This window comes from Myotis yumanensis, unplaced genomic scaffold (genome assembly GCF_028538775.1).
Source record: "Myotis yumanensis isolate MYYU_CA2020_CCGP unplaced genomic scaffold, mMyoYum1.0.hap1 SCAF_3, whole genome shotgun sequence".
In the NCBI taxonomy this organism is placed as follows: Eukaryota; Metazoa; Chordata; class Mammalia; order Chiroptera; family Vespertilionidae; genus Myotis; species Myotis yumanensis.
The window spans coordinates 89,554,101-89,572,678 of record NW_027223754.1 but is presented as its reverse complement, the minus strand read 5'-3'; the positions used below and the strand labels follow the sequence as shown (position 1 = coordinate 89,572,678).

The 18,578-nt window shown below is 40.6% G+C and overlaps 1 protein-coding gene across 1 annotated transcript in view; it reads left to right on the top strand.

Moving 5' to 3' along the window:
- The window catches only part of LOC139006237 (guanylate cyclase soluble subunit beta-2-like), a 56,078-nt gene that overhangs the window by 21,117 nt on the left and 16,383 nt on the right, over window positions 1–18,578 (top strand). Inside the window, exons 5-10 of the mRNA XM_070408729.1 lie at window positions 218–329; window positions 1,512–1,615; window positions 3,076–3,292; window positions 8,308–8,628; window positions 12,243–12,391; window positions 12,953–13,099. Coding sequence (XP_070264830.1) covers window positions 218–329; window positions 1,512–1,615; window positions 3,076–3,292; window positions 8,308–8,628; window positions 12,243–12,391; window positions 12,953–13,099 — 1,050 coding nt within the window. The remainder of the gene's footprint in view (window positions 1–217; window positions 330–1,511; window positions 1,616–3,075; window positions 3,293–8,307; window positions 8,629–12,242; window positions 12,392–12,952; window positions 13,100–18,578) is intronic.

Genomic DNA, 18,578 nt, shown 5'->3' with positions numbered 1-18,578 from the left:
AGCCCACTCTTATAAAAGGTTCTTGCTGCCTTTGAGAGAGAACCAGCCTGAGGATTACTTATATAAAAATCTCAGGGCTTACAAAGTCTTGGTAGGATTGACCTTGCAGCTCTTGCTGTTCCTGTGGCCCCAATCACAGCAAATGGGGCTTGTGCATCTCCAGTTCCATGACCAGTCATGTGACCAGGCGCACATGCTTCTCTCCCTGTCACTGCAGGCCCTCCAGGCAGCTTTCCTAAGGATGAAGGAGAAATATTTGAGTATCTCTGTTTGCCCTGTGAAGAAATCTCGCTGGGAAGTTGTGAGAAGTGTAGTCATGTTTGGAAAAGGTGAGTGGGCTATTCTTCCAACCTTGGCTCCCAAGAGTGATTGCACACAAAAGGGCAAAGTCCTCAATGATTGTTATGTCCCTGATTCTGCAGAATTTGGTTTTGGCTGGTATGGTTTTTAAATTTAAAATGTCAGATTCTAACTTGCCTCCCTTTGCCCCCTTGATTTGTGCTGGGTGACATGGAGAAACAGTTTCCCCTGTAGTCAGAGAGGATTGGAATCAGCCCTACTGGGTGACTGTGCTGAAGAGAAGGAAGATGAGTACTGACATATTATCAAGAACAATGAATTGTCCATGGCTCTTCAGGCCTTCTGCACTGGCATGCATTTCTGGCCTAGAAGTCTGTGATTAATAAGCATGGTGTCCAGTAATGCAAAGGACACTGAATCAAGAGGCAAGAGAGCAGATTTCTGGCTCTGTCCCTGGGGAGCTGTGTAATCTTGAACAAGGTCCTTCATCTTCCATCTGAAAAGTGAAGGCAGTAGTCTCTCTGCTGGCTGGTCTCCGGATCAGCACCTAATGCCTGAATCAGAATAAGGGTTCTGACCCACCAGGAGAAGGGAGCTAGCGTGTCCTCATCAAGTCCCCCTGGATCACGATGACATGCATCTGGGAGAAGGTCTGCAGGGCTCAAAGGGCTGCATTTTAAGTCCCTCAAGCCATGGCAAGCTACTCAAACACACAATTGACATCCTTTGTCTAGGACATTTTCATATCAAAAAGGCTCCATTTAGAATCTCTACCCTCTGCCAAATAGGGCTGTTGGTTAAATTTTAATGTGTCACCCAAAACTGTCAGTCTCAAAAGCTCCATGGCAAATGTCCCTGACGCTGGGCCCGGCACACACACTCTGCTCTGTGAGCTCATTGTCTGGCTGTCACTGTTTCAATGCAGACTCGGTTTTCATGGGGAGACATAATTGGCCTAGAAACTCTTCAGCGGGAGGCAGAAACTTGGCGGGGGCAGGGGCACTTCTCAACCTGGTAGCAAGTTTTCCATTTGTTTTCATTTGGAAGAGGAATTGCCATGACCATCTGGAGATGCGGAGGGAGCGTGCAGAAGAGTGGGGACTGCACTTTGCCTGGGAAACATTTAAGATACTCTCCTGAGCGCCACTCTGTGCCAGGTTGGTGGCGCAAGTGGTCTGTAAACAGGACTCTTCTTCTTTTTTTACATCCAGGGCATCTCCTGAACACCTTTGTGCCGCTTTATCCCGAGCAGCTCTGGATTGAAGTTAAGACATTCTGCAATGCTTTTCCTTTCCACGTCGTATTTGATGAATCAGTAAGGGGCCCTTTTCCTCTGGAGCTTGGATTGGGGATACTCTGGGGACCTGAGCATGTTATAGTCATTCTGGCTGTTAGTGACTTTTAAGTTCTTAAAGAGTGCCCAGGGTTTGGGAGACCAGGACTTAGCTGCATAGGACCGTTGACTTCCTTTTCACTGTGGCAGCCTCCAGAAACCAGATGCAGAATCTTCTTGGTAAATATGGGAGGAAGGAACGCCAAGAGGTCTGAACTAGTGAGTGCATAAGAAAGTTTGCCACTAGAGAAAAAGGAAGTGACACTAAAATTCACAATCCCAAGAAATAAGGGAACACTGTCATTAGCAATGGCAGAGGAATTCTAAATGTGACCACTCATCAACCTTATGCCTCCATGGGTGTGCCAATCTGACTTTACTTTCTGCAACTTGAAGGTGGGAAGAGGTCAGTGGCATAAGTTGGCCACTGTGGGTGTTGTGAGAATGACCATTAACAAGTAATGTTTGTTCATTTTCAATTTCCTTGGATAAAACATATGTCAGCTAAATTGATTATGAACTCATTAAAAGGCCAATTAGGCAAAGTAAATTTGGCCCAGAAGATTAGTTAACATGCTATCAGCCATTGTGACTCTTTCTGTTATTTATGTGAATGCATAAATATGCTAAATCACCACTTATGAGTGAACTTCCGGTTACAGAGTCTATGGCATTTACTCACTTGAGGATCATCTATGCTTGCAAAGAATTTATCTAATTGAGGAAATCAAACACCCCATAAGAACTAACTAGGAAATTATAACTCAATATACTTCGGTTTTCCCTAATGTCCTGAGGATATTATTATTGCTACTATTAATATTTTAAATTCTGATTTACTTTTAAAAATCCATTTATCTTTAAGTTTTGGGAATAGAATAACAGAAAATTTAATAATACTAATTCGTAAGGTTAGGTTGATTTCTATAGCCTCCCAAAGTCCCCATGGTGACAAAGCTAAGTATGCTTGGACAGCTGGTACTAACAGTGGGCATTTCATGTAAAGGGTGTTCACCTTGCTCCTTCCTTCTGTGTGTTCCCTGGATCCAGCCTGCATATCAGGTCCAATGCTATATAATTTGCTAGTTTCTTTATTAATTAATTCTAAACAGAGGAAGAGAGAGAAGTCTCACAGAGCTAGGGAAGCACTATTAGCCCAATTGAGAGCTTTAACTTCTGTTTCTTGTTAGTCAGAGATATGCTTTTGAGCACTTCAATACTATTGTTTTCTCTTTCAGAGATTAGCTGCGGATTTGAGTTTTAAAATAACATTTGTTACTTCCCTGGTGTTTATTCCATTATTGACGCCCCCCCCCCAACACTCCCCACCCCCGCCCCCGACCAGTGAGTCACACAGCATGGCCAGAAAGATATTTCTAAGGGAACGTTAATGGTGCAGGTTATTTCCATTCCTTAGTCTTACATCTGTCCTCTGTGCATAGCTGAGGGTCAAGCAAATGGGAGTGAATATTCAGAAGTATGTCCCAGGACTCCAAACACAGAAGATTCGATTAGATGAATATTTCTCCATCATTCATCCTCAAGTTACCTTCAACATTTCCAGCATCTGCAAATTTATCAACAGTCAATTTGTCCTGAAGGCACGGAGAGAAATGATGCCTGAAGCATGGAAACGTCAACCCACGCTCAAACTCCGAGGTAGTAACTCAACCCTTCCCCCTTGCCCTCTGCTGTTTGGGAGATTGGTTAGAAATGAAAGAGGCAGAGCCTTCCAATTTCCTGAAAAAAGTTGGATAAAAAGTGGGGCAGAGATTGCATTCAGAACAGTTACATTTCTATTTGGCTTGATCTGTAAGCAATATATTTTATTTCTTCAATCAATTCTGGTTTAGACACAAATGGACACTAATTATATATCATCCTACTATACAAAAGACAGACATTAAATTAGTACCAGTAGTACCATGTGCATTATATGGCAAGTTTTGTAAAATATTAAAATATATTTTATTTTATATAAAATGAAATTGTGGCCTCTGTTACCAAAATTTTTAGAGTGCACATGGTACTATTGGTACTAATTTAACATCTGTATTTTGTATAATAACCTGATCATTTGACCTATAGTTAATAGGGCACACATTTTGCTTTCATTTTAGTTTGTTTGTGATAAATTTTACATAACATAAATACAGCAAATCAGACATTTAAAAAGCTACTACAAAGATTAAAGAAAGTATCAAGTTCAATTCAAACTATAGTAAATAGAGACACAAAAAACATAAAAGTTCTAAAATATGGCAACAATGACATGAAATGGGGGGAGGTATAAAAATGTATCAACTGCTATATGTAAATAAACTGCTATACGTAAAGAATGGAACACATAAACCTCATTGGAAGCCACAAACCAACAACTTATAAGAGATATACAAAGAATAAAAAAAAGATATGAACAAAAAAGGCTCTATTGAAAATAAACAGACAAAAAGAACATAAAGGAAGAGGTTAAGGGGGGAGGGAAGGAACAGAGGAGAACTATAAAAACAACCAAGACAACAAAACGGCAATAAGTACATGCTTGTCAATAATTACTTTAAATGTAAAGGGATTCAATGCTCCAATAAAATGGCATAGTTAAGGTGGCTGAATGAATTAAGAAACATGACCCATTATATATTGCCTACAAGAGACTCACTTCAAATCAAAAGACACATACAGACTGAGAGTGAACAAATAGAAAAAGATATTTCATGCAAATAGAAACAAAAAGAAAGCTGAAGTAGCAACACTTACATCAGACAAAATAGACTTTAAAACAAAAGTGGAATTGCTAGGTCTTATGATAATTCTGTTTCTAATTTATTGAGGAATTGCCATATTGTTTTCCAACACTGCTGTACATTTTAAATTACCATACAGAGTGCACAAGAATCCCGATTACTCCGCATCCTCATGACCACTTGTTATCTCCTGCTTTTTTGTTTTCTGTTTGTTTGTTTTTTATAATTGCTATTCTAATGGATTTTAACTGGTATCTCATTATGGTTTTGATTTTCATTTCCCTAATGATTGAGCATGTTCTAAAATATTTTTTTAATTGATTTCAGAGAGGAAGAAAGAAGGAGAGAGAAATAGAAACATCAATGATGAGAGAGAATCATTGATCAGCTGCCTCCTGCACACCCCATAGTGGGGACTGAGTCTACAACCTAGGCATGTGCCTTGACCAGGAATTGAACTGTGACCTCCTGGTTCATAGGTCGATGCTCAACCACTAAGCTACACCACCCAGGCTGATTGAGCATTTTTAATGTGTGTATTGGCCATTTGTATATATATTTTTAGAGAAATGTCTATTCAAATCCTTTGCTCATTTTTTAATTATTTTTTTTCTGTTGTTGAGTTGTAGGAGTTCACTAAATATTCTGGATATTAACCCCTTATCAGAAATATGACTTGCAAGTATTTTCTTCTTTTCCATTGGGGGGGGGGGGGGATTCACTCTGTTGATTGAGTCCTTTGATGCTCAGATGTTTCACATTTTGATGTGATCCAACTTATCTAGTTTTTTCTTTTATTGACTGTGCTTTTGGTGTCACATAGAAGAAATCATTGCCAAATCCAATGTCATTCAGGTCTTCTGTGCTTTCTTCGAAGAGTTTCATCATTTTACCTCTTACATTTAGGTCTTTGATCTATTCTAAGTTGATTTTTATATATGGTGTGAGAGGGGACACATTTTGAGCTGTCTTTTTATTAAACTTGTAATTAGGTGCTCTCAGTATAAACAGTAGAGATACCTGGGAGGAAAATGATGTGCTCTGGGAATCCCAAATGAGTTGTGGAGTAGAGTGATGAGTGATAAGGCTGCAAGATGAGGACCTGAGCTCTATTGTGCAGTTGGGAACATTTTTTAAGTGTCTGCCATGTCCAGATTTGAGGTTTAGGATGATCACTCTGGAGGCGTCTGAAGGATGGCCAGGTGGAGGCTGCCACTGGAGAACAGGTGGGAAGCTTTAAAGCACTGAGTGCACTCAGGCAGTGGCACTGGATGGTGATCAGGGAACAGAGGCACAACATAATTAAGGCAGAAATTGGTGACTGGATGTAGGAGTTGAAAATGAGTACTTAGGATAATTATTAATTTTCTTGCTTGGGTAACTGGATGATGAAGGTGATTAACGGAGAAAAGATATGATGTAAACTCCTTGAGAGCAGAAACTTTCATCAGTTTGAGTCACTGCTACATTCTCAATGTCTAAGACCACGTGCCTGGCTCATAGCAGGGACTAAGTGCATATGTTATGAAAGAATTAATGAAGAAAGAGAAGATGGGCAGAGGAAATAAAAGGTGAATTCAGTGATATCTATGTATATAAATACTTAATAGATATTTTAAAAATCACTGTTAATGGGAGTATAAATTGTCACAATCTCTTTAGAGGGCAATTTAGCAATATGTATCAAAGCCTTAAAATGAACATATTCTTTGTTTCAGGAATTTCATGTATAAAAATATATCCTTTAACATAATAGCTATAATTATACACAATGAGTTACTTTAAGTTACTTTCTCATTGAATGTTGTTTAGATCAGTAAATGAGATGGGATATAATCAATTCTAGCTTATTGCTTAAAGGTCATATAAGTGTAGCCAGCAAAAATGATGCATATCTACATTTAATAATGTGGAAGAATATCTATTATATATTTTAAATGAAAAATGAAGATTACAAAAAGAAGATGCCAGATAACTCTTTTTGGGGGGGTGGGGGAGGGCCTATAAAAATATATATTACATAAGGTACTATGCAGCTATAAAAAAGGATTTCTTACCCTTTGAGACAGCATGGAGGGTATTATGCTAGGCAAAATAAGCCAGTCAGAGAAAGACAAGTATCACATAATCTCACTCATATGTGGAATCTAATGAACAAAATAAACTGATGAATAAAATAGATGCAGAGACATAGAAGCATGGACCAGATTGATGAATCTCAGAAGAAAGTGGGTGGTGGGGGAGGTGGGGATAGATTAACCAAAGAACTTATATGCATACTAGAGGCCCAGTGCACGAAATTTGTGCACTCACAGGGCATCCTGTGCCTTCTCATAGTCCAGGAGCCCTCAGGGGACATCCGACTGATGGCTTAGGCCCGATCCCCCTGGGAACCTAAGCCGTCAGTTGGACATCCTTAGTGCTACTGCAGAGGTGGGGAGGCTCCTGCCACTGCCACTGGGCTCGCCAGCCATGAGCCTGGCTTCTGGCTGAGCAGTGCTCCCCCTGTGGGATTGGACCAAAACCAGCTCTCCGACATCCCCTGAGGAGTCCTGGATTGCAATAGGGCGCAGGCCAGGCAAGGGACCCCACCAGTGCATGATTGAGGCCGGGAGAGATGTGGGAGGTTGGCCAGCTGGGGAGGGCTCCAGGGCATGTCCAGCTCCTCTCGCTCAGTCCTGATTGGCCAGACCCCAGCAGCAAGCTAACCTACCAGTCAGAGTGTCTGCCCCCTGGTGGTCAGTGCATGTCATAGTGAGCAGTTGAGCCACCTTAACATATCATTGGCATATTACGCTTTGATTGGTTGAACGGCCAACTGGTTGACTGGACACTTAGCATATTAGGCTTTTATTATATAGGATATGCATAACCCATGGACACAGATAATAGTGTGGTGAAGGCCTGGTTAGTGGGTTGTGGGGTGGACGGGTGGGAGGTAGAGAGGGTCAATGGGAGAAAAAAAGGGGACATCTATAGTACCTTCAACAATAAAGAATCAAAATTTAAAGAATAATAGCCCTTGCCTGTTTGGCTCAGTGGTTATAGCTTCAGCCCTTGAACTGAAGGGTCAAGGGCAAGTACCTGGGTTGCAGGCTCAATCCCCGGCCCTGGTCAGGGTGCATGTGGGAGGCAATCAATCGATGTGTCTCTCTCATATTGATGTTTCTCTCTGTGTTTCTCTCCCTCCCTCCCGCTCTCTAAAAATCAATGGAAAAAAAGATCCTTGGGTGAGGATTAACAAAAAAATAAAATAATAATAATAAAAGTAAAAATAAATAAATAATAATAAAAGAAATAAAAGCAGACGTGTACTGCAAAATATTAAGAGTGATTATGTGGTGGAATTCTAAGCAAATTTTTGTCTTCCACATTTTCCTTTTTTGCAGTGGATGCACATTACTTTTGTACTAAAACAATAAGCATACATATTTTTAAAGAAATGTGCATATTGAGTCTGGGAAGCAAGGTTTCCTCTGGAAATACAGACTCATTGTCAGCATGGTGTAGATGAAGTTGTGGAATGTTAAAAGAGAAGACTACCAAGACAGAACCCTGGGGAACACCAACATTTAACGAATGAACAACAACAACAAGCCTAAAGGAATAATTGAAAGAAGTAGGGAAACCTCAGGGAGAAAGCAGTGTCAGGGAGGATGGCCTGCTTCACACCAGCAAACAGCATATTGGCTGAGGAAGGGAAAGACTGGCAGACTTGTGTAGGAGCAGGTGTTTGGAGGCCATGTAGAGAAGGGGAGATGAATAAGTGGAGGCAGGAAGTATAGATAACTTTCACGAAATTTGACTAAAATGGAAGGAGTGAGACTGTGCCCTGGCTAGAAAGGCTCACTATGTGGTGATGGTCTGGGAGCCAGGTCCTCTCCTGTTGGTGACTGGCTTTCTTGTCACATTTCTCTCTGTGATGGCAAGGCCAGATGATCTGGATGGAGTCCGTGCGGTGCATGATATACCTGTGCTCCCCGAAGCTCCGCAGCCTGCAGGAGCTGGAGGAACGCCAGATGCATCTTTCTGACCTCGCCCCCCACGACACCACCAGGGATCTCATCCTGCTGAACCAGCAGCGACTGGCTGAGATGGAGCTGTCCACCCAGTTGGAGAGGAAGAAGGAAGAGCTGCGGGTCCTCTCTAAACACTTGGCCATAGAAAAGAAGAAAACAGAGACCTTGCTTTATGCCATGCTACCCGAACATGTGGCCAACCAGCTGAAGGAAGGCAAAAAGGTGGATGCAGGTAAGGCCCTCCCTTCTTGTCACAGGACCTCTGAGTGTGAGGCAGTGTGCCTTAGTGGTTAAGGGTATAGGATCTGAAACCAGGCAGATCTGGATTTGAATTCTGGCTCCATCGCTTCTGAGCAATGTGATCTTGGGTTATATATCCTCCGTTTTCTCCTGTCTACTTTTGAGAATAATAAAAGTAATACAGAAGTGAAATAGGGATTAAATAAAAATGCCTGTCAGCTACACCAGCATATATAATGTTCCCCAGAAATTTAAAGCTGCATCCGAAGACTGGCCTTTGCTCAGTGGCCATGAATAGAGTTCTTCACTATGACTGGAAATGGGGTGCCTCTTGGGGCCCTTCTGGGAGACCAAGCTATTTCTGGAACGAAGGATCTTATGTTCACTCTGAACTTTCCATTTGTAGTGGGCATGTGTTCATTCACCATACATGCAAGGTGAACTTACTTAGTGCCAGGGTGCTATTCCAGGTTCTGGGAACACAAAATAGTTCATAGTTTTGTGGGTTTGAGAGATATACATGGAATAAATTAGTGGGAGAGGGCATGGGCATGGCCAAAGAAAAAGAAATGAACATTCATTTAGGAGCAAGAATTGTGCCAGAATCTGTTATTTTATGTTTGCTATTTCATTTAATGTTCTGAATATTTCTAGGAGGGGGGTGTTATTTATCCATACTGTACAGCTGAGCTAATTTACATTCACCCCAGCTTATGAGTAAACCAATAAGTTTATCTAATTCAAAAATTCATGCTCTTTCTACCACATAAGGTGCTGTAGAAACACAGATAACAGGGAAATTAAGAATAAATAGGTGGTGTTGTGAAGGCTTATATAAAGTGTGTGGCACTTGAGTTGGGCCATGAGGCTGAATATCAGCAAAAAAGGCGGGGGCACTTGGGAGAGTGAGATGGTAAGAGGAAAGACAAGGTCATGTAAAAATAAATACTGTAGGTATTGTCCTTAGAACATGGGGGTACATGGCAAAGTGGTGCCTTATGAGGCTGGCAGATGGGATGAGGCTTAGGTGATAGAGTGATGAATCTGGATTACCATGGGAATGAAAATTGTTTTATATTTTAAATGTGGGAATTCAATAAAGTATTTTTCCTATAATGGAAGTGATATGATTAGCTTTGTAAATATAATTTGGTTACAGTGCAGAGAACACATGTGAGGGAGGCACACTGAGAGCCCATACAAGTGCAGTTCAGTGATGAGAAAGGCCTGAAGTAAGACAGCATGAGTAGGAATCAGGAGGATTTCATAACTGATAAGATAGGGAAGGCAAAAGATAGGAGTCAGTGATGAGTGTAAGGGTTATAGCAGGGAAAGATGTGATACTTTATCGTAAGACAGAACAGAGAGAATAGGCTTGAGAGCAGCAAAGCCCGGCCAGTTTTAGAGCTGTTGAGTGTGAAATGACCATGGGATGCTCTCTATAACATGACCAACAGGCAGTCAGGAATCGTAGGGAGAGCTCAATGTATATTCTAGGACAAAGATCTGGGGGTTATCCCAGGGTGAATGGTAGTTCATCATAGGCCCTATGAATGATGGAGAAGGTCACCTAGGGGGCATGAGGTGAAAAGAGAAGACAGTTTGTATTGAACTTTAGGGGACACCTATTATGTAAAAACGGGGGAAAGTCAGTGAAATATATTTAAAAAGGAGATGATAAAAGTAGGAAGAATATAGAGAGAATGGTAGGCCAGAAGCCACAGGGAATAGAAAGTTAGATGAATGGGATATTATTACCATAGGTACGAATAATACAGAAGGCACCCAGCTCTGGTCAAAGAGCTATCCATATAGTCATTCAACACATACTTACTGAGCTTTTACTCTGTACCAGGCCCTGCTCCAGGTGCCAGGGTTACAGCAGAGTTCAAAACAGTCTCTCATCTCATGAAGCTTATGTTTCAATGAAGGAGATAGGCAATACCCTAATAAACAATCTTATCTAATAAAGAGGGAATATGCTAATTGACCCTCATGCCATTGCAAAGATGGTGGTGCCCATAGCCAATAAGGAGGGAATATGCTAATTGACCGCCATGCCCTCAAAGATGGTGGCACCCACAGCCACAAGATATCCCCTCAGCCCCGCCAGAATGGCAGGCACACAGCAAGGCCTCCGGAGTTTTCTAGTCCTCTCAGCCCCCCAGCCACCCAGGGCTGGCCCAAGGCACAGGCAAGCCTCAGATGTCAGCTGCCCAGCCACCCAGGGCCATCCGAGGCTCAGGTAACCAGGGCTGGCTGAGGCTTGCACTGCTAGCTGTGGCAGCAGCAGAGGTGTGATGGGGCATCGCCTTCCCCTGATTGTCAGGTCGCCTCCAACCCCTGAGGACTCCTGGAGTATGAGAGGGGGCAGGCCGGGCTGAGGGACCCCCCTCCAGTGCATGAATTTTCATGCACCGGGCCTCTAGTCTTAAAACTAGGAGGCCAGTGTGTGATTCGAAATCGCGTAGCGCTGCCCACCCTCGAATTGCTGGTTCGGCCCTGCCTTCCTCTCCAGCCCTTGAAGCAGCCAGGGCTGCTGCTGATCAGGCCCTCGCCCAGCACAGGCGCATGGAGGCCCCTGCCACCCTGCCCCCGACACTGCACGCGCAACCTCCTCCTGTCTGGTCGACCTGTTAAGGCGTCCTGGTTAGTTAGCATATTTCTTTATTTTATATATATATCATGCTATATAAGTCTTATGGGGTGGAGGGCAACATTCAGACTAAGAGGACACAGATCTAGGAACTGTTATTTTTGATAGGGTGGTCAGGAAAGTTCTCACTGAGGTGGTTCCATTTGAAATGGTAAGACAGAGCCCTGTGGATATATGAGAAAGGAGTGTGTCGGGCAGAGGAAACAGCAGGGGCAAGGGCCCAAGCAGGAGGCACTTGCTATGCTGGAGAAACCCCAAGCAGGCCAGCTGGGCTGGAGTGAGCTGGAGGGAGGGATGGAGACATGAGGTCCGAGAGGTGGTGGGGAAGAGCAGGTCCCCTTTTTGGCCATGGTAAGGATGTTGTGTTTTAGTTTAAGAGTGTGGAAGTCATGGAAAATTTGAGGCAGAAGAATCAGGGATGTGATTTAAACAGATCATCTGGCTGCTATATGTAATTAGCAAGCATGGCAAAGGAGTCGAAACAGCCAGATGAGTTAAGGACATGGTGAGGGTATGGGAGCTTCCCCACTGTCCTTCATGGTGACCAGTCTCTACCAGCCCTGACTCTGGTCTCCTGCAGTTCAGGCTCTGCCTTGGACCTGGAGCTTCTCTTAAGTCAAGGCCCACTCAGCCCATTTCTGACATCCCACAGCACTTGGCACATCTTACTGAGTATCTGTTTACTCTTTTGTCTCCCTCTCTAGACTGGGAGCTTCTTAAAAGCAGGGTCTGTGCCTGCGTCGTGTTATATGATTTTCCCAGCATGATGACTAGCTCATAGCGGGCACTCAATAAACGTCATCTGGGTGAATGGTGAATGGTCAGTGGCATCCTGCTCATTTTCCTCAAGACATAGTCAGATTTGGTTCACAAGGGGCACTTGAATTTAGAATTCATGGAATTATCATTCCATATCCTTGGCTATTACTAATACCTGGTTTCTGTCGCAGGAGAATTTAAAACCTGCACAATCCTCTTTAGCGATGTGGTGACATTTACGAACATCTGTGCCGCCTGTGAACCTATCCAAATAGTGAATATGCTGAATTCAATGTACTCCAAGTTTGACAGATTAACTAGTGTCCACGAAGTCTACAAAGTAAGTGTCTGTGTCCTGCGGGGTGTGTGTCTGTGCTCTTGGGCAGGCAGGTCCTCAGTTGCAGGCCTCTCTCTTTACTGGTCTGGTGTTTGGTGTGGATGAGAGCAGGGTGAGGAGGAAGAGCTCAAAGGGAATTGGAAGTATTTTATAAATTTTAGTTTCTTAGGAATCCCTCATAATACCCAATACTAAGATGCTTGAGGGGTGGGTGGGGGTGGGCACACTGTTTTCCCAGAGAGGAGTCCTCCTACTCCTTAAATTTAGCATCAAATCTAAACCCAAATAATGCATATTGAATACACGGCATCTTACACCTACCCCAGCAGCTTCATCTTCCCTGTGATTTGTTTCTACCAGAAGCAGAGAGGCCTTTTGGCTTTCTATTGGTTGTTTTCTGAGTCATTTTTCTTCCCACCTCCTTCTTCACACTCCTCATACTCCTAGCAAATAATTACCACCCCTGATATGGTCCTTCTACCAACATGTGAAAAATGACAAGAATATCTAGGAATATGTTTGGTGCATCTAGGAAAACCTCTGAATACCCTCTTTTCCTTACAGGTGGAAACAATAGGAGATGCTTATATGGTGGTCGGGGGTGTTCCGGTACCTATTGGAAGCCATGCTCAAAGAGTGGCTAATTTTGCTTTGGGGATGAGAATTTCTGCAAAAGAAGTGATAAATCCTGTTACTGGGGAGTCCATCCAGGTAGAGAGCAAGTGGATGATTGCTTAATACCAACCATCTCACACAAAAAAGTAGAATTCTTCTTATTTGTCTGCTTAAATGATTCCTGGGTATGTTACAGTAATTCAAGTGAATGATTTCTCCCAGCTCTTCTCTTGCATATGTTACTAAGTAATAGAGATATTAGTCAGGATATTATCATTCCAACTTCTCTCAAACTTCAGAAGAGGCTTTGGAGCTCAGGATTTTCACATGATTCACTACAAGTTTCTATGCCCATAATTTAGGACAGTGCTGAGCACGCCTCGTCATTTACTTTGTAGGCTTCCATCCATGTTGGAAGCCAGCTCATTTATAATTCCACCTTTTTGTTCACACATTTCAACAAGTGGCCAGGTTCACTCACTAGCCAACTTTTCCTGCTTAGAAAATTGTGAATCCCTCTTGCTGTTTGACAGGTTCAGAACCCAGGCTGAGGTGTGAAACTGTCTCCCGCCAGCAGGCCAGACACCATGGTGCCATAAGATATTCACAATAGCTTTTCTTCCACCACATGGCCATTAGGGAGACATCTGCTCTCCTTTCTTGCAGGAAGCTGCTCGTGCAGCTAGTTCACTCTATAAAAGTTGGGCAATTTAGGAAATGAAAAGTAAGTGTCCCCTTCTGTCTGCTCAGCAGATCTTAACTGTCCTGAGATGGCTTGGAACAGTGTTTCTGCCTTTTAAAATGTAAGCACTTCCCTGCTCTAATCAGTCAGATCTTCAAGTAGCCAACTAAACAGAATAAAGCCAATTGTAGGATGGAATAAACCCTTATGCAGGAGACTCTGAAAATGTGTTCTACTCACCCTCACCACACTAATTTCGAAGCTGAGAAATGCTGCAGATACTGGTCATTGTGTCCACTGTAGTCTTCTGAGTAAAAGTTGGCTTTAGGTAATTGCAAGAACATTATGTCTACAATACTTGGCCTGATGTATGCACACAGATACACCTGTTAAATAAAACCTCCAATATAAGAAATAACAAATTAAGATGAAAGGGAATGAGGGGAGTAGAGATAAGAAATATGTTTAAAAGACTAATGGAAGCTATCAAAGAAAAAATGATTGAAAATATACTATTGTGTAAATAGTGTGTGTGTGTGTGTGTGTGTGTGTGTGTAAGAAGCATAGCAGCAGAGGTATAAATCATGCTACAACGGTAAGAATGAAATTAAACAGTAAATTACTGGAAACTCTCATGGTGGGTTTACCAAGAAAAACAAACAAACAGAAAAATGTATTGTCATTTCTAAGATAAGAATAGGGACATAATTAGGAGCATCTTTAAGTATCCATCAGAACAGCATGTCATGTGGGTTTATTTAAGGCAGTAGGAAAAGGACTAGAAACATTTTCTCTCTTAATATAATTGTGCTGCATTTCTTTTCTTTTTTTTACAAGATAATGAAACAAAGACAATTTTATTCAAATTCTCAAAAACTATTACTCAATGTGCTGTTTCTAAAATGTATGCCATCCTTTATGTAATGATTTTATTATTTTATCTTTCCTTTATAGCTGTTTTTGTTGTTGTTTGTGGGGAGGTTTTTATTTTTATTTTTTTGGCTTTTCTTTATAGTCTTTCAGTAGAAGCCAGAGTTTTAAGTTGACCAGTTAGCATACTCTGGCCTACTATTCTGACTAAATTTCTTCTCAATATTCATGGCCAACATCTGGCTTCTAAATGAAAGGCTTTTGGTCTTTTCAATCACTTGCTGATAGGGGAAGACTGCATTGTTACCATAACTACATGAATAATTTAGAATCAATCTTGGCATCCAGTTACAATCCACCTTTAGCTTCTTTTGTTGTCATATTCAGTTTATTTCATATTTCATTTCTATAGTTTTAAAATTAGTACTCTTTGAGATCTATTATTTAATTCATATAGCCTTTAATATACATTTGCAGAGGTCATACGATGCATGAGACAGTATTACTAGGTGCTTTGAAGGATTCAGAGAAATAGATTAAAGGCTCCTTTTCCTAGAGGAAATTTTAATCATATTTCAGGAGAAAATCTATAATGAAAACAAAAAGAAAAGTAAAACTGGTTAAGATGTAGAAAGTTGCAAGAGCTATTTACATACTAGAGCTTAAAAAACAAAACAACAACAAAAAAAGAGCAAAGAAATAAAAATGAGCTAAATTCTAGAAAATGTCAAGCCCTTTCAAGGAGAAGACATCCATAATTACATTCACTTCTAGTAGAGCAGCAGAAGTAATCCACCAGAATTGAGGGGAAGGAGAAACCAGTCTAAATTTTAGTGAACATGTTATGGCCACACTGGGGCTGAAATGACAGGTTAGAATCTCCCAAATCTTGTCTTTGATATATCCTGGCCACAGAGGCTGTACCCATCTACCAACTCTTTTCCATAGGCCTTCACCAAGTACATAGGGTTATTTAGCCAAAGGCGAGGGATAAGAAAGGAGAGTTGAGAGAGATCTCAGTTCCTGAGGTATATAGGGCCTTCCCCAAATGCAAGGGAGTGACCTATGGAAGGGTGGTGTTAGAGAAGAAGAACTAAGAGAAATCCCTCTGAGGTACTCTTGGAGTTCACCAAATACATTACAATGACCCTTTGAAGTCTGGAGGCAGAGAGAAATCTCCTCAGGTAGGGAGAGCCATGGTAGGACTGATGAGGTTCTCAGAACTTTGCTGGTGTTCAGATCCTGAGCTCTGCTGAGTGAAAGTCCCTATCCAGTCTTTGTAACATTTGAAATCAGTGCTCTGTAGAAACCAGCAATATACCTGGAAAAAGCCAAGACCCCACTCAGATACAGATTAGTTCATTCAGTCTCCACTCTAGCAGTCTGACAAAGAATGACTATAAACTTTTGTGATGGGTAAATATTACCTACCTCAGTCTCTATTGTACTTTCACACACAATATGAGACATATAATTAAATAATTTAAAATATGAAATGCAAGAAGACACAATAAATGGTGATGTTGTGTATAGCCAAGAGAGGAAATAGTTAATAGAAGCATGTCCAGAGATGGCTTAGATATTGGAATTACTAGACAGAGTCTTTAAAATAACTATGATAAATATTTTAAAGGATCTATTGGAAAGGGGGAAGAAGTTTGAATAGATTGGAAACACACACACACTTTATCTACTCTCTCTATTCTCTATCTACTATCTATCTGTCTATCAACCTATCTATTAATCAATCTATCTATCTGGCCCATGGAAATAAAAACCATGATATCAGAAATCAGAAGTAAAGAATTCATTTTATGGTGTTAAAAGAGACTAGACAAAGTAGAGGAAAGGATCAGAGATTTTAAAAACAGAGCAATAAAAATTATCCAAACTGAAACACAAAGAAGAAAATTGTAAAAAAAAAAAAAAAAAAAAAAGAAAGAAAGAAAGAAAAAGAAGAAAGAAACAGAGCATGCTACATCTGTAGGACAATATGAAATGGACCACCATATGTGGAGCTGGAGTCCTAGAAGGAAAATAGAATGAATGAGAATGGCTCAAATGGCTCAGAAGAAATATTTGAAGAAACAATGGTTGAAATTTTCCAATATTTATGAAAGATATCACCCCATATTTCTAAGAGCTTAACAAACTACAACAGGATAAATACAATACATATAATATATAGTCACATACAGTGGGGCCTTGACTTACAAGTTTAATTCGTTCCATGACGGAGCTCGTAACTCAAATTACTCATATGTCAAACCAATTTTCACCATTACAATGACACGTGATGCTGGGCTGATGTTGTGGCGTTCACTGTGACGTTCGTTGCACCAACTAGCGGTGGGGTATCTGAAGCTGGCTTGTAACCCGTATTTTAGCTTGCAACTCAAAGCAAAAAATCGGCCAAGAGACGGCTCGTATCTCGAAAAACTCGTTAGTTGGGACACTCGTAAGTCAAGGCCCCACTGTATATAAAAAATCCTACCAGTGCATTAAGGCAAAAATAAATAAATAAATAAATATAAGACATAAAAACTGGAAAGAGAGAAGTAGAATGATCATTATTTACAGCCCAAATAATGGTGCATCTAATAAACCTTAACAAGCTATAGTAAATTACAAGATCTAAATAGTAAGTCTATCAAGGTCTCAGTATACAAGGACTATACACAAACAATATTTGAATTTTTATATTCTAAGAACAAAAAGTTAGAAATTAAATAAAAACAAACTATATCTAGTCTTAAATCTTAGAAAAGAATAAAATTGGAAGACGTAGAATACCAAATCTCAAGACTTATTCTAGAGTAATAGTGACAGGGTAGAATTGGCAGAAGGATTAAAAAATAAATCACTGGAGTAGTATAGAGTGCCTAGCAGTATAGAGTACATATTTAAGGTCAATTAATTTTTGACCAAGGCATCAAATCAATTCAGTGTGGGAAGGAACCCTTCTTGAGAAATGTTTCTGTTACAATTTAATAATTTAATAAAGAAAAATGTACCTCAAACCTCCCTCACTTTATATACATATAATTAATTTAATATGTATTACAGACCTAACATAAATTCTAGAACTATAAAGCTTCTTCAAAGCAAATATAGGAGAATAGCTTCGTGTCTTAGGGGTAAGCATTTATTTCTTAGATAGGACACAAAAAAGCACTAACAGTAAAAGAAAAAAAGATAAACTTCAATGTTATGGGCCAATTGTGCCCCCCCTGAAATTTATATATCTACATGTAACCAAGTACATAGGGTTATTCAGCCTAAGGCTAGGGATAAGGAAGGATAGTGGAAGAAGAAATATTCACAGATCATTATTTGGAGGCAGGGCCTTTACAGAGGTGATTAAATTGAGATGAGGCAGTTAAGGTGGGTTTTAATCCAGTCATACTGGTGTCTTGATAGAAAGAGAAAATTTGGATACATGAACAGATACCACAGATACATGCAGACAGGGAGAAAACCATGCAAGGATACAGTAAGCAGTGGCCACCTGCCAGCCAAGGAGAAAGGCTGCAGAGAAACCAAACCTGCTGACATCTTGATCCTGGACTTCCAGCCTCTAGAACTGTGAGAAAGTAAATTTCTGTTGTTCAAGCCACTCAGTTTGTGGTATTTGGTGATGGCAGCTCTAGCGAACCAATATGTTCTTAGAATTTTTACATTTCTGTATATTAAAGAAATTGAATATACAAAATCACAAAATGGAACAAATATTTATAATGTATATATTACATATCTAAATATATATAGAACGCCTATATGTAAATAATAAAAGATAAACAACTAAATTTTTTTAAATGAACAAAAATCTTGAAAAGACTTTTCACAAAAAATATATGAATGGACAATACATACATGAAAATGTGTTCAGCATCATTAGCCATCAGGGAAATGCAAATTAAAACCACAATGAGATATCATTTCATACCCACTATCAGGCCAAATGGTGGTGAGACTGAGAACAACTGGAATTGTCACATTGCTCATAGGAATGTAGAATGGTTT